This window comes from Neolamprologus multifasciatus, chromosome 1 (assembly GCF_963576455.1).
Source record: "Neolamprologus multifasciatus chromosome 1, fNeoMul1.2, whole genome shotgun sequence".
Classification (NCBI taxonomy): Eukaryota; Metazoa; Chordata; class Actinopteri; order Cichliformes; family Cichlidae; genus Neolamprologus; species Neolamprologus multifasciatus.
Window position 1 is genome coordinate 23,654,314 of NC_140439.1, and position 25,467 is coordinate 23,679,780.

General features: G+C 39.2%; 1 protein-coding gene across 5 annotated transcripts in view; it reads right to left on the bottom strand.

The window, feature by feature from the left end:
- Nucleotides 1–9,127: 9,127 nt before the first annotated feature.
- kiaa1549lb (KIAA1549-like b) overlaps nucleotides 9,128–25,467 on the bottom strand; it is a 58,657-nt gene continuing 42,317 nt past the window's right edge. For 2 of the 5 annotated variants that reach the window (XM_085167172.1, XM_085167163.1), the window contains 11 exons: nucleotides 24,333–24,523; nucleotides 19,255–19,385; nucleotides 18,232–18,356; nucleotides 17,502–17,731; nucleotides 16,016–16,148; nucleotides 15,808–15,846; nucleotides 12,996–13,364; nucleotides 12,819–12,910; nucleotides 12,354–12,502; nucleotides 12,006–12,157; nucleotides 9,128–10,746 (listed from right to left, as the gene is read on the bottom strand). In XM_085167172.1, coding sequence (XP_085023298.1) covers nucleotides 10,483–10,746; nucleotides 12,006–12,157; nucleotides 12,354–12,502; nucleotides 12,819–12,910; nucleotides 12,996–13,364; nucleotides 15,808–15,846; nucleotides 16,016–16,148; nucleotides 17,502–17,731; nucleotides 18,232–18,356; nucleotides 19,255–19,385; nucleotides 24,333–24,523 — 1,875 coding nt within the window. In that variant the 3' untranslated portion in view covers nucleotides 9,128–10,482. Of the gene's footprint in view, nucleotides 11,223–12,005; nucleotides 12,158–12,353; nucleotides 12,503–12,818; nucleotides 12,911–12,995; nucleotides 13,365–15,807; nucleotides 15,847–16,015; nucleotides 16,149–17,501; nucleotides 17,732–18,231; nucleotides 18,357–19,254; nucleotides 19,386–24,332; nucleotides 24,524–25,467 lie in introns of all 5 variants that reach the window. The other 3 variants (XM_085167200.1, XM_085167190.1, XM_085167180.1) reach the window with 3 other exon arrangements.

The following is a 25,467-nucleotide window of genomic DNA, read 5'->3' on the forward strand; positions in this document are numbered from 1 at the left end:
TTTTATGTGGAGTGAATAAATAAAAGCATATTTACGGTGGCCCCTACAGACAAAGCACATACAAACTTCAAATCACGTACAAACTCAAAAACACGTACAAACTCCGAAGCACGTAAAAACACATACAAACTCCGAAGCACGTACAAACTCCGAAGCACGTACAAACTCCGAAGCACGTACAAACTCAAAAGCATGTAAAAACTCAAAACACGTACAAAAGACAACAGAAGTGCTCCAGGATGCTGGGCGCAGTGTTGAGCTTTTGTTACCTAGTGGCTACACAAGCCAGCAAGTACCAACGACCGGATTTGGTGTGTGGTAGTAACAGGTAAATCTTTTTTTTTTTAATTATTTGAATATATATGAGTGCCTGTGTATAAATACACAAACAATACACACATGCTTTCATGCTTTCAATTGTGTAATTTAAGTGATCTAGTAGCTCTGTTTTGGAAGTTCAGTTAATGCTAGAAATGTGTTTTGGAGTTTGTACGTGTTTTGTCTCTAGGGGCCACCGCATATATTTATATATAAACATATATAAATAAAACCACTTTTTTTTACGTTAGTAATTCCTTTTGTGCATAATTTTATATTATTGTTAATAATAAATTAATTAAAGCAACAAAACAACCTGAAGAGCCGGTTCGGAGCCGAAAGAGCCGGCTCTTTTTAGTGAGCCGAACCGAAAGAGCCGGATCTCTAAAAAGAGCCGGAAATCCCATCACTAGCCATATCGCGCCATCGGCCCCTCTGGCCAACACCAGTAGGCAGTAGGGTAAAGTGTCTTGCCCAAGGACACAACGACCAGGACAGAGAGCGTTGGTTGGTGATATTAAAGTCCTGTTTGTGGCACATTAGTATATGTGAGGGGGCAAACTCCTCAAGATGGGTGGTGACCATGGTGGCCATTTAGAAGTCGGCCATCTTGGATACAACTCTTGTTTTTTTCAATAGGAAGAGGGCCATGTGACACATCAAAGTTATTGGTAATGTCACAAGAAAAACAATGGTGTGCTTGGTTTCAACATAACTTTATTTTTTCATGAGTTATTTACGTTTCTCTTTGTTCACAGCCATTGACATGTCAAAGAGGTTAACACGTGAGGAGCAGATCGAAATTGTGTTGATATCTGGTGAACGCAGTAACCGGGTCATTGCAGCAGATTTCAATGCAAGACACCCTACGAAACCACCCATCTCCCATGCTACAGTCAGCAAACTGCTTGCTAAGTTTCGTGAAACTGGTTCAGTGTTGGATTTGCCAAAATGTGGAAGCAAGAAAACTGTCACTAATGAAGAAACATCAGTGGCTGTCCTAGCTTCATTCAGCAAGAGCCCACAGCGTAGCACTCGCCACATGTCACTGGAGAGTGGTATTAGTCGAACATCCCTTCGTCGGATATTAGCTACTCACAAATGGCACCCTTACAAACTCCAGCTACTGCAGCATCTCAACGAGGATGACCCAGATCGGCGCACAGAATTTGCAGAATGGGCAAAACAAAAATTGGAACAGGACCTTCAGTTCACGCAGAAGATTTTCTTCAGTGATGAGGCAAACTTTTATGTGAATGGTGACGTTAACAAACAAACCACCGCTATTGGTCTGACACTAACCCACATTGGATGGATCCCTCCAAGACTGTTGGAACAACAAAAGTGATGGTTTGGTGTGGTATATGGGGTACAACGATAGTGGGTCCATTCTTCATCAATGGAAACCTCAAGGCCACTGGATATTTGAAATTGCTACATGATGATGAGTTTCCCTCTTTATGCACTGAAGCTGGCACGTTCCCTGAGTTTTTCCAGCAAGATGGTGCACCACCACATTATGGGTCTCAGGTCCGAGCATTCCTAGATGAACAGTTTCCTGGAAAGTGGATTGGTCGTCGTGGGCCAGTTGAATGGCCCCCAAGGTCTCCCGATCTGACCCCCTTAGACTTTTATCTTTGGGGTCATCTGAAGGCAGTTGTCTATGGTGTGAAGATACGAGATGTGCAGCACCTGAAACTGCAGATACTGGATGCCTGTGCTGGCATTTCTCCTGCGGTGTTGCTATCAGTGTGTGAAGAGTGGGAGAAGAGGGTTGCATTGACAATCCAACACAATGGGCAGCACATTGAACACATTTTATAAGTGGTCAGAAACTTGTAAATAACTCATGAAAGAATAAAGTTACGTTGAAACCAAGCACACCATTGTTTTTCTTGTGACATTACCAATAACTTTGATGTGTCACATGGCCCTCTTCCTATTGAAAAAACAAAAGTTGTATCCAAGATGGCTGACTTCTAAATGGCCACCATGGTCACCACCCATCTTGAGGAGTTTGCCCCCTCACATATACTAATGTGCCCCAAACAGGACTTTAATATCACCAACCATTCCCATGTTATTACGGTGTATCCATATAAATGGCCCACCCTGTATATTATTAAGTAATTAGTAATTGTATTAGTCTATGTTGCTGTGTTCGCTTGTCCCTGATTTCTTATTCAATAATTTTCTTCAGGTCTATGTTAGTGTCCTTTAGCTATTGCCTGTTTTAACTTGAAGGTTTGTTTTCTTTTGTGTTTAATTTTAGTTTTACTTCCTGTCTTCTCCCTCCTTTGTGATTCTGTGCTTCTCCCTGATTGCTTTCCCCGGTTGTTTTTCTGCCCTCACTTGTGTCTTTTTTCTCTAATTAGTGCTCTGTGTATACATCCTCCAGTGTCTCCCACATCTAGTTTATCTGTTAGGTTCCTCTAGCTGACCTATGTCACTGTGCATCTTGTGTTTTTACCTTTTGGACTTTGTTAATGCGCAAATCTCATCATCAGCCTAGATTAAACAGATTGCTCTTGTTTGTTACTCCTTTGTGTCCTGCATCTGGGTCCTCTCCTAATCACTATCTCTGGCAGATAATAGAGAGGTTGGTGAAAAATAAATTTCAACTTAAAGGTATTTCAAGCAAATTAGTTCATTAGTTGATCAGTTTAACCAGACAAATATTTAGATTTGTCTGTGTTATGTTTTTCGATCCACCCGAGATTTCTTAATTTATTTAATAAGGTTAATAACATTTTGATTCTCAAATGGTCACACAAATAATAAAATACACAAATCTCAATCATATAAATGTAACAGCAACTGCAATACATTATTATCATATGATTTGTCTGTTAAGTATCTTTGACAGCCCCTAGAGTAGTGTACTGCAAAAACACTAAATATGAGAGTGCATGAAAGGAAAAGCAAAGGCAGAAAGGGACATCCAGTTATTTTAGCTTCATGGAGTCAGTTAAGAGTGACAAACTTTGGAAAGTTTTAAACTTAGAGTAAGCAGGTCATGGCTGTGGTCCCCTCATATTTTTAAGGAGGTGGACTGAACTTCTGCAGTGTGGAATTTGCTATGATGCACCGACTGGAGTAGGCAGATATAATCAATAGAATTACATGAAATGGCAGCCTGAATCACACACAACCACTGTACTAAAAACCCTAAAGGTTTGTCTATTTAAAGCTCAACTGCCCTGACACAGAAAAAGTTGCATTGCTTTATTTACTGTACGCGCATGATTCATGCAAACTGAAGCATATGCTGCAGAGGCACGACAGGCACTAAGATAATTTTAACGTTCTATTCCACCGTGTAGTTCAGAGGCGCCTCAGTTAATGAGACTCAGTCTGTCTGGTTCTGAGTCTGACTTTCAATCCACCACCCACTGAGTTCACATATTAAAATTATACCACTGGGGAAGAGTTCAGTCAGTGGAAAACAATGTGTCATTTTCATCCATATCGAATGATATGGATACAAGAAGAAAATATTATCTTTGGGGATATCCATTGTCATTAGGTAATTTAAGGGCGAAGTGATGTATCATTTGCCTCATCGGGACCTCCTGACGCATACTAATACCAAAACAGTTACGCTTCATTTCAGAAATTCTCTCTGCTCCCAGCAATACCTCAGTCAGAATTCAGTTTACGAGTTAAAAGTGCAAACATAGTTGTGAATATCAATGTGAGAAAATGTCACTTGTGGTATCATAGGAAATTTGTTAAGTTACTTTCAAGTTTGTTTTCCACCCTTGACCGGTCCTTGTACTGATCATTGTGGTAATTATCAAATCTCTGTGCTGATGTCTTCTCAGAAGTCTGCATTCTAATTACTTTAAGCAGCCTTTATTAGAGATAATGGACCTTCAGTGTTCGATCACATTTAATTACAACTGACAAATTAGGCTCTAACTATATCTACACTCTACCTGAGAGAGAGAATATCAAATACAAGAACGACTGCTTCCATGTGTTGTGCATTTCATTGAATTAAACGAGGATTTCGGGGAAATAGATAAGAGTTAGTCAGGAGAGGGGGCACAAAAGCAGAGGTGTGGATATGAGGCCTAAAAAATTGTGCAGCAACATCAAAGCACTGGTGATGGACTAAAGCATCTGAACCGTACAGATTTGGTATTCTCATTAAAATCTGCCAAAAGTTTTAAGTCTCCCGACTTTTCTTCAAACCTTAGTGTGTATTTGGATGTGTATGTGTATTTGCATTGATAACTAATATATGCAGTATATATGGACACAAACTGGACATGTTATGACACAGAGCTGACTTTAGAATGTGTCATATGAATGATGATGGTGGTCTAACTTCTAACAAATACATATACATCTTTCATGGGGCTAACAGGATTGAACTGTGCATTTGGAAACCACAGCAGCTGCATCAGTGTGTTTCAATACCTCGATATTGTGCTTTTAATAGAAAGTCATAATATTATTACCAATTATTAAATCAGTCACTGCCATATTGGCATTAATAGTGCCAATAATAATGCTACTACTCTTGTAATAATTATTTTTTAGAATTTCATCATCACCTGAAAACCATGTAATTGACTAGTTTAGTTCATTTAATTAATTTAATCCAATGCTGGGTTCAAGGTTTCACATCACACTGGTTTAAGTTGAATTATGGTTTAGTCCCTGGTTTTTCTTATGTCACAAATCAAGATTGCAGTTACAAGTCACAAACAAAATTCCCACTCTCAGCAGATTCATCTGAAACAACCTTCTGCTATTCAACCCTGATCATACTTCAATCTGCACAAAAAAAGGTGGACAAAAAGACGTCACTTTGATTTTTGAGTGAAGGAGACACTGATGTTTATGGTAACAACAGGCAAGAAACATCTCAGTCTGGTATATTCCCGTCTATGCATCTATTCTTGAGCAGATTGCATTACTAAAAAGATTTAAATGCAACTTGATACATGATAAAATTTAGTTTACTTTCGGTTCATTCTACTTAATTGTATTGTATAATCCAGCTTTGTATAGTTTTCCTGATACTGTGTCCATCTCATGTAACATTTTGTGCATATTACCAGTGCAGCTCTCTCTTTATGGAAGTAAAGGCGATTTAGATGTGTTCTGACTTGGAAGCCTATTTACCATTTCCAGAGCGAGGGCATTTGTTTGCATGGCACTAGGGAGAACCCTAGTGGTAAAATACTGAACTACAGATTTAATGCATTATTTTTGTACACACACACATACAAAAGACAAAAGTGCCTGGCGCTCATGCTGGTACGCAAAACATGACGATAATAAAATATGACATACATAGGTATTTTTGTCAATAAGGTCATATGAACAGAAGCACTGTATTATAGTGAATTAACACAAGTCATTTGACCTTGAAACAAGAATATGCTAGCTCTTTAGTTATGTTAAAGTTATGTTAAAGTTCAGAGAAATTTCTGTAAAAGTCTGTATTTGTTTTTTAAATATTTCATCTCAGATTCTTTTATTCTGTTTTGGGACCCGCACCTGAAAGCATCTCTGTGGTAGAATGTATATTAGGCTACATTGCCAGAAGTGCTTGTTAATATTTCTGATTTTAGAAATGCAAAATGACTTTAACTCCATTCTACACCTGAGTTTCTATGTAATTTTACCTCATTTTTTCAACAAGAAAGGGATGGTTATAGGCAGAGCTGCACATAAGTGGTCCGCAGGAGCGCATTCGCGATCAAAATAAAAGACGCGCACCAGATAAGAAGTTGGAACGCGCGTTTGCGTACATAAGATGATTTGGAGGGGGACAGACATTTGTTCAGAACTCTTAAAGATGTCGAAGAAGCAAGCTCCGTAAGCAATTACTTTGGTGTTCTTCGCGCGTATTCCCGGAAATTCCGAGAAATTCCACAGCCTTGACCTGGTGCGCGTCTTTTATTTTGACAGCGAATGCGCACCTGCGGACCACTTATGTGCAGCCCTGGTTATAGGGATTTATTAGCCTTTGAGATTTTACTAAAGATGGCCTAGTGAAGGGCAATAAGAAACTGAAGACTACCAGCACAAGCTCTATTAACTGGCTGTTTCCTGAGTTTTACATTTGGGGGGTTTTCTTCTTAGAGAAACATAGCTAAAGGTCTGCACGTGAAAACAAAGTCATTACTCTCAGTATGATTATGACTGTTATTAGTACTGAAGTAAAATAAAGCTACATTCAATCCGCCCTGCCAGTGACATGATTCACTGCAGCTCAACTGTCAAAAATGGTATGTGTGCAAAGTCAAACACTGTATGTGAGTAGAGTAAATTTGAGTATGCTCACCTGTCAACATGACAGAATAGTTTTTGCTGCACTGGTACCTGTCACAGCTGTAGCACTTTCAGTGGCATCAGAATGGCACTTTGGGTGTTAGCTCATATAATCTCTAGCTACTCTGATGGGTGTTGAGCTTGCTGCAAACTTCTGCAGTACTGTCAGAAATGACACTTTTATTCATGGACTTGAACTGACAGGTAACACAAACAAGAATATGCTTGCTCCACAGTTTGCTGATGTGTTACAGAACCGAGTCAGGTCAAAGACGTCTTTGACAAGAGACAGCTTTCTATATTATAAGACACATTACTTTTTAAATATTTGCTTGAGTTTATGCAAGTTAAGGCCTGTTGAAGCTTTAAATGGTTGCAGGTGAATTCACCTATAGTAATATGCCAAGTGTGCCCCAGAACCCTGCTCATATACTATGTGTCTCTACTAAAGTCATGCTGCCATACAACAGGGGTGTCCAACTCCAGGCCTCAAGGGCCGGTGTCCTGCAGGTTTTAGATATCACCCTGGGTCAACACACTTGAATCAAACGATTAGTTCATTACCAGGCCTCTGGAGAACTTCAAGACATGCTGATGAGGTAATTTAGCCATTTAAATCAGCTGTGTTAGATCAAGGATACATCTAAAACCTGCAGGTGCGCATTCGCTGTCAAAATAAAAGAGGCGCACCAGGTCATGGCTGTGGAATTTCTCGGAATTTCCGGGAATACGCGCTTCTTTTGCGGTGGAGGAACACCAAAGTAATTTCTTACGGAGCTTATTTCTTCTACGGTATTCAAAAATACGCAACTTACTTACAGGAGAGATATATTTCCTGGCAATATGGCAATCATTGATGTGGCTGTCATGCTACTTGAGCCGAAAAACTTTTAAAATGAAAGAAAGCTTCAATTTTGTAATCAGTTGCTCAGTGCTGCCTCTGGTGGCTGCACACAGCAAAACCTGTTGGCTCACAACCATGCAGTCTATGAAAACAAGTTACTTTACACATTTATAACCATCTGTTGTTTTTCTGAATTACCATCAACCACGTCTGTGTCTCCATGTTAGCATGTCTTGTGGAACATTAGGTAAATTAGGATACCAAGATAACAACTACACACATGGTTACACAATAAGTTGCTCTGACCTCTTCGTTAATGCTCGACAGGTAAACTGATTTTCGGGGTAAAAAATAATGGAGGGACTGATTTGCTCTCCAAATAAAACCTTTTATTCCATTTTAATCATCTGGGCTAAAACTTCTGTCGCTCTCAATAATTCTCTTCATCTCTCTGTCAGAGTAATATGAGAGGATCATTGAATCTAACAAGGTCAAATAGATGAAGAGAAATAAGAAACCAGCCTGGAAGAAAAAAAAACACTGATTTTTTTAATAGATTTAGTTCACTTTGCATTTAATTTTAGAGAATAAATACTCATCTTTTTTCAAATCAAATAATATCCTAAAACCCCTTTGTTTCATATCACTAAGTTTTATCAGATATCCAGCATGAGAATGTGGAAAGGTCTTCACTTCTGGTACTCAAAAAAAATGGTTTCACTGTATTATCTACAGCTTTTAAGACACAAGTGCTTGTCTGAATAATCAGTAAAATTAATAAAAACAAGCAGACAGTTTGTGTTGGGTTTAGGACAGACAAGATTTCTTCATTACTACATACACATCAACAGGGATGAGTATAAAACAACAGTTACTGGAAAAGAAGGAGACTTTGTTAAGTAATCATGAGGCAAAAAGGCTAAATTCATCCAGGATTGCTGAAAAAGCAATACTGCTCTATAAAAGGAAACAATGATTTGAAGGCATCTTCACTCATTATGTCACCACTGACTGCTTTCCCACAACAGCATTGATCAGAATATAATCAGCAAAGCATTCCACGTGAATATCAGTAAAAGTAGGCAATCTATACCATCTCAGTGTGTATACAAATATATTGCAGCATCCCTGGTGTAGGCCTACATGCACTCATCTTCAGTCAGTCCCACTTTCAGTTCCCGTGCAAGCAATTATGCATGAAGAGTTCAAACTAACCTGCTAGAGCCTTTCATGCCACCGTGAAATATGAGGAAAGAATTCCTTCAATGGGAGTTTTAAACATTTGTTTTGGGGCCTAATATGGTGTCCTAACATGAGGCTGACAAAGTTAATAAAGATTGCCAAATTAATTTGGCTAAATTAAACCCATCCCATTAGAAAAGTCAGCAGGATTTCTTTTCATTTTTACCAGAGAATAATCGTGACCGCCTTTCTTCTTGTCCCTGCTAAAATAATTGTAATAAGTGTCCTTTATACCATTCAAGGCTTGGTCTTTTATTTAACCTGTAAATTTATATACTATATATCCTGTATTTACTGGGCCTGGATCACTATCATTAATACTCACATTTTAACTTTCAAGGTTGGCAGACATGTTTTATATTATGTATGACCTTTGCTTAGTTTCATTACATATGAAAACTTCCCAAAAAATGAAGGTAATTGTCTTCTATAGCATGACTCCAGGGCACAATGATGATCCACAGTGATATGTTCATCTTGAACACTGTTTCTGAACCATGACATGATGGCTTGTGCGCTTAAACCTCTGAATGGGAGCGGTGATGCAGAACCTCATTATGTGTCAGTACTTTAAACAAATGTGGCATTTTATTCATTAAATGTGCTCATTGAGACCATCGAGATGCTTTAGGGGCAGTAAACAAGCATATACTCACTATCTTTATAGTTGAACTTTACAAGAAACGATGGCGATACTACTAGCGGTTAAGAGACTGGATTTTGTTTAAGGATTTGAAATTGTAGAGTAGGTGTGCTGAATCAACGGCAAATGATAAAGTATAAAAATCCAGCTGAGCATAGAAATTTGACTTAAAAGTTGTTCATTTGGGTTTTCAAAAGCCAAAGTGTTTGTGTTTTCGACATTAAAAAAAAAAGCCAAATATATGGTTAAGTATTTGACAACAGTAATATACTATAATAACCACCTATTACTGTTCAAAGGAAAGGTCTCTTAATGCTAACCAAGTGAATTTACTTTTTGAACACCCAACAAATACTGCAGTCATGAATGATTCTCTCACTTTGCATATACGGAGATATACAGTTCATCAATCACATCATCATGGATGCATCGTCATGTTAACTTGGGTTAAACTGAAAACACAAATACCCATTCACTGTATTTAAACCATTTCTTAATTTAAAGAAACTAGTTTAAACTAAAAAAAAGAAAAACAATATTAGTCCACCAAAGACAACAAGCATTTGTTGTTATTGGTGTTATTATGTGATCTGCAAACAAACATTAAAAAGCGATTTACTGGTTTGATATTGTATGGATTCGGATATTAGCAGATATTGATCGAGCCCATCTTGTTCAAGCTAACGTTCTATAAAAGGAGATTAGATACACAATGTCCTTATACTGTACATGCTCATATACACTGTGGTTTATACTTACCCATCTGACAGGAAGAATTTGGTCCTCTCAGTACAGACAATAACGCTACGGGGTTGTCTCTTCTCAATTAACTCTGATTACCAAAAAAATTGTGATCATGGAAAAAAAAGACATTTTCCATATTTAGCGTCTCCTATTGACATATCTACAGAGAGATGTGTGTACTTACTTTGGACATCATCAACAGAGGATGGCAATAATCTTTTGTTCATTTCCCTAAAGTCAGGAGCTAAAAAAACATCGATGGTGTATGAAAAGAAATCAATAAGTGGATCATCAGTGGATAAAGAACATCAGTCTGTTATAGAGTACAAACATCAAAAATCTGTCCATAGGAATGCCACCACTGTGTGCATGTCCTGCACACATGGGAGCAGAATCAAACCTAGAACTCAAACATGTCATTCTGCTTCTTCGCTAGCTTTGCCACCTCCTGTCGGATAGCTTGCACAAGTGCAGAGGTGGAGAGGCTGCTCAGGGGCATACTGTCCATGTCCTTCAGCACCTGGGGTAGACTTTGCTGGGATGATGTGCTTGGGGCAGGTGGTGGCTGCTCCAGTGTCTGGTTATACTGCAGAGGCAGCCTGGTGGGGCTCCCCTGTGGGTAGCGAGGATGAGGAAAAGCCTCTACGTACCCAGGCAGGGGCACCTGAAAAACAAGATGAACAGGACATCAGAAATACAGAAACATCATTACTACTGCCCACTAAAGATGACTTTGTTAGAAGACAGAATATTCGTTAGTTTTCCATCTTGCTGAGTGAACAGTTTCTCTTGAACCACTAATTAAAAAGAATGGGTGATAACGCAAAATATACAAAAAATGGACCAACTTAACAAGGAAAGTAATGAGTGTGGAGCTCTACAAATATATTAAACTAAGATGCAACTTGATTCAAACATTGCTTTGAACAAAAATCTATTTTTGCATGAAGACACAAATTTTAAGTGTCAGCATTACACACCACAAAACTAAAAAAAAAAAAAAAGGGAAAACGCAAACAGTAATTTTTTAAAAAAGGTGTTCATTTAAGAAATGTGCTCAACTACCCCAGTGTTTTGTTGTGTCCACTCAACGCCAGCCATAAATTCAGTTCAGCAAATGGTTTCTAAATGACACTGGTTCTGCAAAAAGACACTGCATGAATGCATTTGGTTGAAACAGGCAAAGAGACAAGAAAAAAAAAGACAAAAAACATTTAATACAAACAGGGAGAGTGCAGGGAGGGAGGGACACATGGGCCACACGGGTTGCAATAACACATCTAACAAGACAAATGGAGCCTTTCCAATTGTAATGAAAAACAAAGAAAATGTAGGACTGTGCTTAACAACTGCTAAGTTAAGTGAGTCCCAGTCATCTTCAAAGTTAGAGACTGGGCAGAAAATGTGTTTTGGATCAATGTCAGTTCCATAATGAGACAAAGGACAAAAAAAATGTTTAATGGGAGGGGTATCCCAACTACGCGACTTTTTATTATTAATTCATGTCAGTTCAGTACCATGCTTTATGGCTCTTTAGGCTGGAATTGAACTTATGGAGGAAAAAAAACAAGTTGAAGCATTTTAATATTATCTAATATATTTTATCATATTAATAGTGTGTTTCAGGAAACTGTATGAAAATAAGAGAAAACAAAAAAAAACAACCTTACATGTATGTTATGTTTCTAGCCATTCTCTAACCTTTTCAGAGTCTTGATTTATTCTTAATCCTTCAAGAAATTTATTTGGAGGAGTTTATTTTAAAGATCCAATTATTAGTCCAAGGATCTCTTGGAGCTATGGGACAACAGCTTAAGCCGGACTGTCCTGTTTAATTCCGACATCTGGTAACGACATTCTACCGCTGTACATTAATTATTCTGCAGTAGGCTCGAGTGCTTCGGGCAAAATGAGCTTCCTTACAGAATCTGCCCACTGTGGCGGCACATCCTCGGGTTCAGGTGGATAAGACATCCAAGAGGGACTGTGGTAGGAGGTGGGCGGTGTGGACACAAAGTATTCTGAGTAACCGGGCCTCGTGGCTGGGATGGCATAGACAGCCGTGATTGGGTTTCCTGTGAAAAATAGAGAAGAGAGAGTGGCGCTGACTCATTTAATTTGTGGGTTCATAAATTTCAGCTTTTCACCTCAAGCATTTTAATTTGTCCAAATATTTTTCCATTCTTGAAAAAGTAATGTTGGTATTAAAGCACACTGGAACACACTGTGGGTTGCTTTTAAAATGCAAAGTCATCTCCTTCTTATGCTTACCTGAGTAGTTGGACACAGGCTGCTCTGCAGTGATAGATGGAAGTGCTGCTCTAGTGGTTGGCCCATAGGGGTTGTTGTCATGTTGACTTTGCATTTCAGCGACAGATGTCTCTAAGCTCCTTCCCTTAGGCCCCAAGTCAGAAGTGGAACTAAGTTGGACAGAGATTGGAGAGGCAATAAACAAAGACATACTGCAATACTACACCACTAGATGGCAGACACATGCTGAGTGAAAAAGTGGGCACCTTATTAACATTCTTCCCATCTCTCAATGCACTGCTCCAATATTAAAATTTACACAAGCCCTAAAATCGCGCTGGCCACAGTACATCACCCAGTGACTATCTAGTCCCTGAATATGCATTTAAATATGAATAAATGTTGAATATCTTATGGGTTTTGGGAAATACAGGCAGAGTATGACGGTCTGTCTGCAGCTGTGCTCGTGTATATCTTCAGCATTACCGTCTTAAAGAAGTCCCAGGAGGGGGCCCAGTGCGAGGTGGTAAAGGGGGAGGAGAACCCATGGCCTCAGGAAGCTGGGTGAAGCGAAAGGCCTTAAACAGATTGTGAAAGCCATTTAGGGTTAACGTTTCTTTATTACAGGTATTAGAGAGCACGAGTGATTCTCAGCCAACTTACTGGTTTAGGCAGGCTACACTGATACATATCTGTACCATAAGATGGCACCCACTGGAGGCCTCCCTGTCCAGAGCTCATTGTACCCGGTGCACTGGTCACCACATCTGCATAAGGGAGGGGAGGCGGCGCAGGGTTGTAGTGGTTTGGTTGGTGGTGGTGGGAGTGCCTTCCGGATGTGGACTGCCCCCCTGAAGCCAGACTGAAAGCCTCCTCTAGCAGCAGGTGCATCTGCTGTCGCACTTCATCAATCGACGGTTGTGAGCTGAGAGTGGATGTCTCTGAGTGGCCTTTCAAGCCCCGTCCATACATGTATCCCCGCGGTCCCATGATACGATCAACATTTGTCTCCTCAATCAACTCTGGCTCAGTCTGAAAATGTTACCGTAGAGAAACTATTGTGAACTGAGACTAAACATACTTTTGCAAAGTCTGACAACTTGTACATTTGGTAGAAAAGCCTATATTTATCTGTTGTATTTTCTTAAATAACAACAACAACAACAAAACACAGTTACAAGCAACATACAAACAAGACTGATGAGATATGCAATTTTGGCACAAGTTTAACCCTCTGAGGCCTAAGAAATGATCTGTGGTGACCCAAACCCTAATCTCAGGTTGACAGTTAAGATTTTAGCAATCAAGTTGCAAAGAAATGACCATTCCAACTGAGACACATCAAAGCCTATTTTTTTCTCAAAAAAATATGTCTACTGTCTCCAAAATACAGGGTTATGATTAGAGCTTAGGCTAGGGTTAGGGTTGTCACCAGTGATGACTTTAGCCCTCAGAGAATAAAAGCATCAGTTTCACGGTAGCTTTATGCTGATGGTTTGTGGAAAGCATGCTTTGACTTTCAAATTTTTGTGATACTTTTAAACGTAGCCTTTCCACACTGAATTGTCAGGATGCTAACAGATACAAGTCCTGTAATGTATTTTGTAACTCTGTCACTTGGTTGCAAACAAAGTGCTGACTGAGCTAGAAGAGGCTGTTTAACATACACTTGAGTGCACTAGATTAATTTGCTGGAATAGTTTAATCCAATGTTGTTATGAGTTTGGTTACAGTAAGCTTAAGAGAAGGGCCACTGATATTTTATACACAACCACTGTCCTCTCAACTCTATGTATATGAGTTGAGGCCGTCCTACTTCCTGTGTGACTACAGACTAGTCATGGGAGACCTAGTGTGGTGCACCTCATAAATCAGCCCCTCTTGCAACACAGAACATCAGAGAAATATATCTGCAATGATGGAGCCTGCAGCTACACGAGGCCCTCTGTAATGTACAGGGCCAGGAATTCTGAGAAAGGATCTTGTAATTTGTACTGGCCATTGTGCCATGTTTCTAACAGAGCTGAAAGGTTGGTAACAAAGACTTCAACACGCTGTTTTGCTTGCGATACCAGCTAGTCATCTCAAACACCTGATCTATTTAAATTGGAAGCAAAAAGCTGCCAGATCAGATTTAAACCTGCAACAGAAGAAAAAGCACAGAATTGCATAAAACAGTAACATTCAACATAGGTGCCCACACTACAGCTATAAGAGCCAGTAGACCCTTTTATTTTTCTCCCATGAAAAGTCAGATGGCTGTCAGGTCAGTGGAAGTTCAGAGAAATATTTCCAGCACTGGCTCAGAATGAAAGCCCTCTTTAGGAATGGTCTGCCTGATTGCTCTTAGAAGCTCCCATACCTGTGTTCGGTCTTCATGACAGAAAAAAGCCATACACAGAACCATAATGGACCAATAAAACAGTAGGAACATAAACCAGTCTTCCTGAGATGCATTATATATCAAAACGACAGGACCCAATAAATCTTAGCTCTTAATTATAAATGAACCACTTTTCTACCTTCAGCAGGCTGGGGCACACTTGAAACCTCACCTGAGTTGAATATAACTCATTTCTAGCTCTGTTGCTGCATGGAGAATAAGGCTGAACTCCAGCAGGGATTGATTTTGATCTTTTAATTCAGTGCAAATAGGCAACCTTTTCTTTAATTACTATTAAAATGAATGAGAAACACGGGCACCGTTGAACAGTAATACATCAGAAAAGTAAAAGTCACTTGTGCAGTCTTCTACACACAGGTTGCAAATTACCTCGTATTAATACATCTAATAAATACCAGCATTTGTTTCGGTGTTGCTAAAATGCTTTGTTAAATAAGTTTAAACATAAATATCTTTTTCTGTCTTTAAGCAGACTTTTACAAATGCTATACTCCCACATGATATGATCTCTTAATGCAATTCAGTGTAAAATGGCTGCGCAGAAACGCCTTTTAATGTGTTCTAACACATCCCTACGTCTAACTGAAGCCTTTCTCTTACAGGAAAGCTGCGTTCTCAGCTCTGGAAATACTCTGTTTGGTTCAGGTGAGGGTGCTGCCTGGGTAGAGCTTGCAGGAGGCAAGACACACAGCGTCCACTCACCCGATGTAAATTCTCCAGGTAATTACCTATTGTATTCTCCGACTGAGTCACACATGCGCTTCTCGCATACAGCTCTGCGGGATAATGTCGAGAAAGGTTCAGGGCTGCAGTGCCAAATGTGAAAAACAGCTTTAGTCTTGTCAAGCTGCTCTTCCCCCATTTTGCTGGTAGTCTGTACAAAATTTCCTCTTGTCTTAAGTGTCCCTCTACAGCTGCACAGCAGCTTAACAATGTCTACAGAAATACGAAGGGGAAAATTTGCACTAAAATTAACTGGAAATTTGAAAGACATGCATTCTGTTTGCCCAACACAGACAGATGAACCCTCATTATAGTTTTAGCTGAACTGTGGAAATATCTTTTACTCACAATGAAGCCTGTGGATTTTAATTCCCCATCAGAGGATCGCTTCACAGGCAGCAAGGACAAGAGTAACAAAAAGAGTTAAAATTACCAAATCTTTAATAAACTGGTGCATATTTTTTAAAATAGACTTGAACCTGTGTAGAGTTATCTTTTAACTGCTAGCTGGATGATCTAGTTGGGCAGACAGGGTCGGTGTTGAAATATAACTCACATCATAGCCACTGTTGCGGATGCCTCTCCTGGGTCTCTCTCTCATTACAAGCAGGTCCATCTCCGTTCCTCCGGGGCTCGGACTGCTTAAGCTTTGTCTGCTTCGATAGGCCGCCTGCCCTACCTGCGAGTGCCTGCCAATTAGAGTAAAGAGTGGATTCAGTGCAAATCAAATCTGGTTTTGTTATTAACTTAAAACAGTTACTCTTTCAGTTTTAATTTCCCCGCAGTGGCAAGTAGTGTTGGGTGAAGGAAGACAATAAACCTTACAGGTTTTATTGAGCCCGACATTATGAACAGGGCGAGGAAAAATATACAAGCTACCTGAAATGTTAACACAGAGGGATGAGATGTGATATGTTAGAAAATCCCAAGAATATCAAAGAAAAGTTCTGAGACAGATTTCAAATAATTGTTTGAAAGATTTATGTTTTTCAAAGTAAAATGGTCATCAAGTGAACACACAAACCCACTTTCTGGTTTGAACATTGCTGGTTAGCAGATGAGTGTGAGTTATTCTGATGTCTAAATGTAAAGTACAAGTACTACACATGTTTTTGTGCATCTGTATGTTTGAAACAGGACAGAACCAGCATAGTGGTCCATCCAAAACCCTCAATTATCTCCATTAGGGAAGCTCTGAATTTGGATCAGTCTAATCAGAAAGGCCTAATGGGACTCCCACTACCTACTATGGCATAAATGGATAATAACAGTATTAGAGGTAAGCTAATTAGGCACAGCAGGGGTGAGCAGAGATTGCTAGCGGTCCATGATTAAAAGTCCAATCAACCAATATGAAGAACACGATACATGTGGTGAGTCAAACTTGTAAGCAAGAATGGAGGGAGAGCCTTCAGTTTTCAGGCCCCTCTTCTGTGGAACCAGCTTCCAGTTTGGATTCGGGAGACAGACACTATCTCTACTTTTAAGATTAGGCTTAAAACTTTCCTTTTTGCTAAAGCATATAGTTAGGGCTGGACCAGGTGACCCTGAATCCTCCCTTAATTATGCTGCAATAGATGTAGGCTGCCGGGGGATTCCCATGATGCATTGAGTTTTTCCTTTCCAGTCACCTTTCTCGCTCTCTATGTATTAACAGACCTCTCTGTGTTGAATCATATCTGTTATTAACCTCTGTCTCTCTTCCACAGCATGTCTTTTATCCTGTCTTCCTTCTCTCACCCCAACCGGTCACAGCATATGGCCGCCCCTCCCTGAGCCTGGTTCTGCCGGAGGTTTCTTCCTGTTAAAAGGGAGTTTTTCCTTCCCACTGTCGCCAAAGTGCTTGCTCATAGGGGGTCATATGATTGTTGGGTTTTTCTCTGTATCTATGAAGCGCCTTGAGGCGACTTTTGTTGGGATTTGGCGCTATATAAATAAAATTGAATTGAATTGAATTGAATTGAATTGAATTGAATGGATCTTTCTTTGTGTTGACAGTCAGTAAAATCTTGTTTCCAGCTGCTTCCCTACTCTCCCCTCACCTTCTGTGAGACTTGACATAAGTTGAACCTCGCTCATCATCAGGCTCCAGCGGTCTTCCATGCTCATCGGCAGCCCTCTCATGACCGTGTCGCTGTCTCTGTGCCACAGCCCGGCCACTGCTGCTGCCATTGGTGGACGGGAAATCATAATAGCCCTTCCTTTTAGCCTTCAGCCTCAGCTTGTTCCTGTAGTGTTCAATGTCTGACTTCTGCTTCAGTGCCAAGTTCACCTGCAGAGGGGGTAGACCACAGGATGTAGCAGAACAGGGGACAATCAGAACAAATGCAGACATGAGGTTATTCTGTATGCGGTTACAGGTTTGTCTTAGAAGGCAGGTGTGAATAGAAAATGAACCCTTATTAAAAATTCATTATGTTGCTTCAGTATTACAACTGACATGAAAAATAAATTAAAACCCAAGAATAAATTATTGAACCATTCACTTCCAGGTTCTTCTTTAGACTCACTGTAAGTTTTCTAAAAATGTTCTACTGGAAATCCTTCTTGGAAATGACAGCGGGATAAGGTTCCTATAAATATCAGATGTTGATTAAAAATTTGCTTATTTGTGGGTAGCACACAGAAAGATGTGACCATGTGCCAACTTTTTCCTGGCGATTTTAAACTTAAGAGAGATGCAAGGACAGAATTCTATGTCTTCCAGCTTCTATGACACATTTTTTTTGTTCAAAAAGTATCCGACTGAGAGGATGTGTGCATATGCATCACCTCTCCATTGACAATAGCCGAGTCCTGGCTGCGGTCAGAGGATGCCGGATGTGAGTAGTTGGTCTGAGCTGCCACTGGCTTTATGGAGATAAGCTGCAGGGAGCCAGAGGAGGTGTCATATGGATCTGAAGAACAGAGAAGGAGTTCACTCACAAAGAGACTACAAATACCTCTAATCATTACATTGTCAGTCAAAGAGGAATAAACGGTCACACTCTCTCTTTGTCTGTCTGTCTGATAACCACCCCCGCCTGCCCACCCAAGGGCTCCTGTCACCTCTTCACACTTGTCAAACATCAGTTGTCTGTGTCAGCAAATGAGTTTTTGGATGGAGACAATAGATCACAAAGATAGATTTGGCTTCCAAACTTGTGGCATTGCATCTCTGTGATAAATGAAGAAAAACTGACTTTGCACTTTAGTTCCTCGTTCAGCATCAGACAAACTAGATTCAGTCCTAGCTTTCCCTTAACTCAGCTGATGAATTATTCAAATCTAAGCATTAAGAATATCATAATCGAGTAACCCTGCTCTAATTTAAAGAGTATTAGATTAATTTCACTCACATCCACCACATATAGAACATTTAGCTTCAGGACGAGAATAGAAGAGCAAATAATTCAACATCTAAATGGATTTCGCATAAACTGGACAGAATGCTCAAAGAGCACGAGAAGGCTGACTTCACATGGTCGTTTGGCTTTTTTTTATGTTTTGCATTAATACATGTGTTCAAGCATGTGTTTGTGTCAGTGTGTCACAGCATCTGCTAGTCTGACACGGTGTATTATGCCAGCAGACTCTGTTTCATGTAATATTGATCAGATCTGTCTATGCTTATTGCTGAAGAGGTACCTACTTTAGAATATAAAAATAGCTGCAGTAGAAATGTAGTAGACATCCCTCCTATGCAAGTGTTTTGCATAGGAGAGAATGGAAAAAACATCTGTCATACACCTGACCTCGTCCGCAAAGGAGCTATAGAGCAAATTATTTGTATTTGCATCAGCGTGTAACTCTCACCGTCCCTCTTGCGAGTCTCCTCCTTTGTCAGTTTCTGCTGTGCTGTGATTTTCGACACCGTCAGGCCCCTGCCGGAATTGGGCTTCTCTGATTCGTTGCTGATGACGGAACCATCCTCACTTGGCAACTTGCTGCAAGTAACCATAGCAACAAGAAAGGCGGTGAGCTCTCAGGAAGCTGGGCTCAGAGCCAGGTTATGTCATCCCTCGCTTTAACAACCTCACCTTCCTCTCTCGCTCACTCAAGCCTTTGTCCTGTTACCACAATGTGCTATTACTATTTTTTTTTTTTTTGCATAGCAAAAAAAGGATAAACAAGATGTGTGCACATGTTAAAATCATCACTAAATGCTGCCTGCTCTTAGTGTATCAGTGAAATCAACACTATTCAATCAAGTATGTTCATTTTGTTCACTGAGACTCATTCGTTTTGCAGTAAAATGAAAGCAAATGATAGAAAAATCATCTTACTGACAAAAAACTTTACTACCATTATTATATTTGAAACATTTAATAACAAAATAATCATCTAATTCTCTTGCTAAAAAAATTGGCAATATGAAGGATTTTTGTACATTTATCTTCCCGTTTTGTGTCTGTACTACATATGCAGTGTCGATGTATGTGCAAAGTACACGTCAGATTATTTCCAGAGTGAAGCAAGGCTGGACAAACAATTGCTTCATCCAAACTGTTGTTTTTACTCGCTTCAAACGCCGTACTCTACTTGGAATTAGAGCCGATCAAGCCTCGGCTCAAAAGACCACGAGGCTGACAGTGACATCAAAGCACTATGGTCTATCCCCTAATTGTCTGCCTAAAATTGATAACAGCAAAGAAAGACAGTGGAACAGTGGCTACCCTCCCCGTGCTCTAACTGAGGCAGTGCTGCAGAGCTAGCCCCACTCTATAGTCTGAGGCTGCATAGAAACATATAAAAATTTATAGAGGTGGACAGATTGTGGTTACCCTGTCAGTGTGAGAGAGTTTTAGGTTTAAGGCTATTAGAGATACAGTATACACGGATGCACATAATCATGTAATAAAATTATCCTGTGAAATGATTTCAGATGTTGACAAAAAAAAAGAAAATCTTTTTAGCCCACATTAGATTTTGCTAACAATATTTACTTGCCTGTGATTTTGGCTTTAAGAGCTAACGTTTTGGTTTTTACAAGCTATGTGTATTAGTTGATGCATAAAAACAATTTTTTGAAAAGCAACAGTGTGGCATTTTACCCCCTTTAATCTAAGTTTAAAGTATATCTAATATTCCACTCTCTTGTTATATTGAATGGAAAGTCAATCAGAAAATAGCTCATCCGGCTTATGATCAATCACAATTGACAGGTTAATGTAATAGATGAAGTACAGAAAGAATGTTATGTTGTTTCTTGTCATTTGTTGGCTGTATTACACAAATTAATTCACAAACAGTTATATCTGCAAAAACTTAAGTAGCAATTCATGTAAAAATGGAAAAAGCACCAGTGAAATTACAAATATGACCAGAACCTTGGGAACAGTTTCGGTGAAGCCCCATTAGCAGATCATTGTGCACAAATTTCACTAAAATCTGACCAATACTTGAATTGTGGCATTGCAGAAGAGATAGTCGAGCTAACAGACCATCGATGGATGCTTCGATATCCCATAAGGTCATCAGCTATTCTTTTGGATGAGCTAAATTAACAGGATGGCAAAGTAAGTCAAACCACAGTATTCCTTGTCTATCGGTTTACATTATTGATGCGTCTAAATTTATGAAAAAGATAAAACTAAAGGTTATTTTTTGACGTTACCAAACAGTAAACAAAAATGAACAACCTTGAGCTCTCTGGATAAGCGGCACTTGGGAAAATTTTGAAGCACATGCTTCCTGTATTTTAGCACCATAGTAATAATAATAGCAGGATTTTAATTAATACTGGCAGTTTTACGTCTCCCTAATCAAATTTAGAAATTGGAGAGTATAATAGTCTTATAAAAATGAGTCACTGACACTGATGTTATTGGAACTGTTTTTAAAACCAATTAGTGTGATGGCCTTGCGTCAATAGTTGCTGTTTGGCCTGCTTTCTGCTTCCTCCTTTTTATTTCTGATACAAATCCCTGACTCTGTTTTCGCACTCACAGACTGAATTCACGTGATCAGGAGTCTGTATAAGCTTCTTTTCTCTGAGCGTGGTTCTCTCTGCTCCCACCTTGAAGGCTGGTGCCTTTTAGCCACCCAGCAAGATTTACATTTGCTATGATTTGATTGATTTTCAGTTATTCTCCTGGGTGGCCACCTTCATTAGTTCGTTTGGTTTATATTTGTTGAGCTGCTATTAATAAATGCTGACATAGCTGAAATTGCTTCAGCATGGCTCGCCCTTCTTTGTTGTATGCTGAACCGACCAGGCAAAACACTACCAAATTTGCAACAGAAATGAATGAATGAAAAAAATGCTACAAGAATTCCAAACTAACCTCTACAGCAAATGTTCTGCGCTCTGAAAGCTTGGAGCCAGACTTTGTTTTATAACAGATGAAGCGAGGACCAACCGCATGGTGGAAAAAGGTAAATCATAGGCTTGGTACGTCTTAGGATAAGTGCATATAGCTGGTTAAAAACCAGGAAAATCTACTTAATGATGACATATGAAGACTTTAATAGCTTTTTGTTATTCATTAGTATCTTGATTAATAACAAATTAAAAACTTTTGCTGCCTCAGGAGTGTTTAAAATCATTAAGGCAGGACCACTAGTCCATAGATTCCCTTTTCTGTTACATAAATTTTGTTCAATATCATTATCTTGCATGGCCTTGAAATATTATGCCCTTTTGCATTCCCTGATTAAATAATTTAGCATGATTTAACATGGCAATTAATTACCGAGTCAGCGCGACTGACTGTCAGATGGGGAAAAAGGTCAATTTCACCTGCCCATGCAGAGAACTCTGCTTATAGCTGCCTATCACTCAGCATTGGGGTAAAATGAGGACAGAGCATAGGACAGGAAAATGTATGTTTTATCATCCTGCCTTTCTTTATATAACTCAGGCACTTTGCACATGAGTAGTGATCTCGTGTGATAACACATATATTGTAAAAAAAAAAAAAAAATCAATTAAATTATTTATCTAGGAAACACGTAAAACTCAAAATCCAACCCTTCACAAATTTTCATCTGGCCAACCTTTTAGTTTATGTACAAGCTAACAACCTTACCCTGTATCACAAAGATGCAAATCCAATGCTGAAGATAGACTGTTGTGTAGTACAACAGATGTCTTCGCTGAGCATAAAAAGAGGACCATGTGCATCCTTTTCCCAAGAAACAATCTCATATACTTCTATTGTCATTTTGAAACCACATGCCAGCAAAGTTACAGAGCCATGTAGAGGATATAGAGGCTTCAAAAAGTCACTGCCTAAAAAGAGGCAGGCAGCTACAAAAATGTGATTTTACAAGCCAAATCCCAAAGTGATTGAGTTGTAAAAGCAAGCTTCATAATAGAAGATACAAGCCCATTAGTGGAGGATATTCACACGCAGCTACTGAGCTGTCATGTCGAGGTCTGTGAAAAAGACAATACTACACTTGTAAAAATATGTGCACAAAAAAAAGGTTAAATTATTTTGCTTTTATCAGGATGTCTCTTCCTTATTAAGTGACTCACACCAGAATGTAGTTTGTTTGACTAAACAAATGATGGTTAGGCAACATGTGGAAGTTTTAGGGGCTTTCTGTGGAACAATTTATGTATAAGAAAGCTCTACGGGACATAAATAACAATATAATTCAGGATATTTTTTTATTATTTTTGATTAAATAAAACCATGTTAGTCATTTCCCAGTCTGGCCCTAGTAAAATTGAGTTTGATACCCCTGCTTTAGAAAACATCAGCATGCTGACTGAAGTATACAACTCAGACAGCTGGGAGGTTGAGCAAAGCCTGACAATGTAAGTTGTAGCTTTGTTTTAACCTTATGTGATGTGACCTTTCCTCAGCACCATCATCATATCGGATCATGATTTATGTCCTCAGAGTTCTTGGTTTAAATCACTAACAGATGATAGCTAAAGCTACATGGTCTGTAAAAACTTTATTTATTTATTTATTTTATTCTTTTGTGAAAAGCATCATGCCTAGCACAGAACCCTGTGGATCTCCATGATCATCTGTGTGTGAGGAAGACTCATTACTTATATGAACAAATAAGGATTTATTGGATAAGCGTGACTGAAACCAGCACAATGCATTTCCTTTAATGTCTAGTGTCATAGTAGTTATTCTCAAAGCTAATGCCAAGAAAAACAAACTGAATAAAGATCAGCAGTTTCTAAAGCTGCTCTACTTGATCTGCCAGCTCTGTATGGAGGCTAGGTTTTTTTTTCTTTTCTTACTGGTCAGAACTTTATTTGTAAAGAAGCTCATTAAGTCATTACTACTGATAGTTAAAGGAATACAAGGTTCAAGAGGGCTGTGATGAACAGAGCTGTGCTATTCCCTCAGGTCTATTTTTATGTTCTGTTTCTGTTTGCTTTCTCTAAGCCAGTCAGCTCCCACTCCTTGTACTTTAAATCCCGCCTTGAAAATCATCATGCATCCCTTCTCTTCCTCTCCATCTCCACCTCATTTGTAATGTCCAAGACGTCTAATTCAAAATCTCCATCAGCCATCTGCTTACTCTGCTCCACCACCAGCTTCAAGGCTCCAGGGGGTCCTGTCACTGTCTCCTACTGTCACTGGACTCTGCTTTATGATGTCACTTCTAATCAGTCTAACTGCCAAAATACTTCACTTTGCATGGTCCATTTCTGCTTATTGTGCTTGCACTACACTCTGAAAAAATTATGACACAATTTTTAATTAACATGTCACAGGCAAGTTTTCAAGTATTTTGGGGGGGTTGTTTAGACTATTTGCACACTCACACACACAAAATCTGTAGACAAACAAACACCTAAGTTAACTGTTAACTAATGAACATATAATCATTGCTCTCATCTGAGTAACATTATACATTTTTTTAACCCCAGATCAATACAAGTCACGTAGGTAAAAAACATTTAGAGTGAGTGATACCTTTTGTGTTTGTCAGAGGTGAGACTTTTCTTGTTGGCAGTTCCATCTTGTTGCAGAGACTTTTCTAGTGAAAGTGGTGTGTCCCGTATTTGTAGAGACATCACTAAGGTATCCTGACTGACAGGCAGTGTTTCCTCATCTCCTCCTTGTTGGCCAAGGTGCTGTTTGGCATAGTCAAAACCTTGGACTGGCTGATAGACAAGTTGGGTGAAAATGCAGAGTGACAAAAAGTATAGCTGAAGTGAGAGTGATTTCTTTATCACATACCTCTTGTCAAAAAAAAAAGTAACCATTTCAAGCAACACATATACTGCCCAGAACAAGTGTTACAAATATCTCAGTATAGCTAAAATACACAGTGAATATTTTGATGTCCAAAGGATTTAGGAAAAAGAAGTGGGGATTACTGCACTGCTGCGCCTTTAAAAAAGATAAGCACAGATTTAACTGAGGCCCTTTTTCATGTTCTTCCAAATTCTTGTCAAATAAATGACTTGCAGTGGGCGGTGACAAAAATGGGATTTGCAGACTTTCACAGAAATACAGCAATAAAGTTATATATTAAAAAATATTTGAGGACAAGCGAGGAAAGGTACAGGCTTCTACCTAACACTTGAAGCCAATATGCTAAAAAAAACAAAAAAACAGTAGTAGCCAAAATACTTCATACCCACTCACTAATACATACATATACATTAAATTATTTAGGACCGCTCCCATCACGGTGTCATAAATTGTCAGACACACATCACTGCCTCAAAGTAACCCAGACATGGTGCAAAATCACAAAGTGTGACACTGCTGTGAACATTCATCCTCTCTCTGCTGATAGAGCACACACACACACACACACACACACACACACACACACACACACACACACACACACACAGAGAGAAACGATTTTCACTGAATCCTGTCTTCTCACTAACTGAAACCACTACTGTTGCTGGTTTCAAAAGAGAAACTCTAACAAGGGTGTGTGATGAAACGAGTTGGCTGGCTGACGCTGAGTAATGTAGAAGAGCTAGCACAAGAGACTCATTTAAATTTTACCTATTTGAAGCTATCTTTGAGCAACTGAGGGTTTTTACATTACTTATTAGAAGGAATTGGATATTCTTTCACTAAAGAT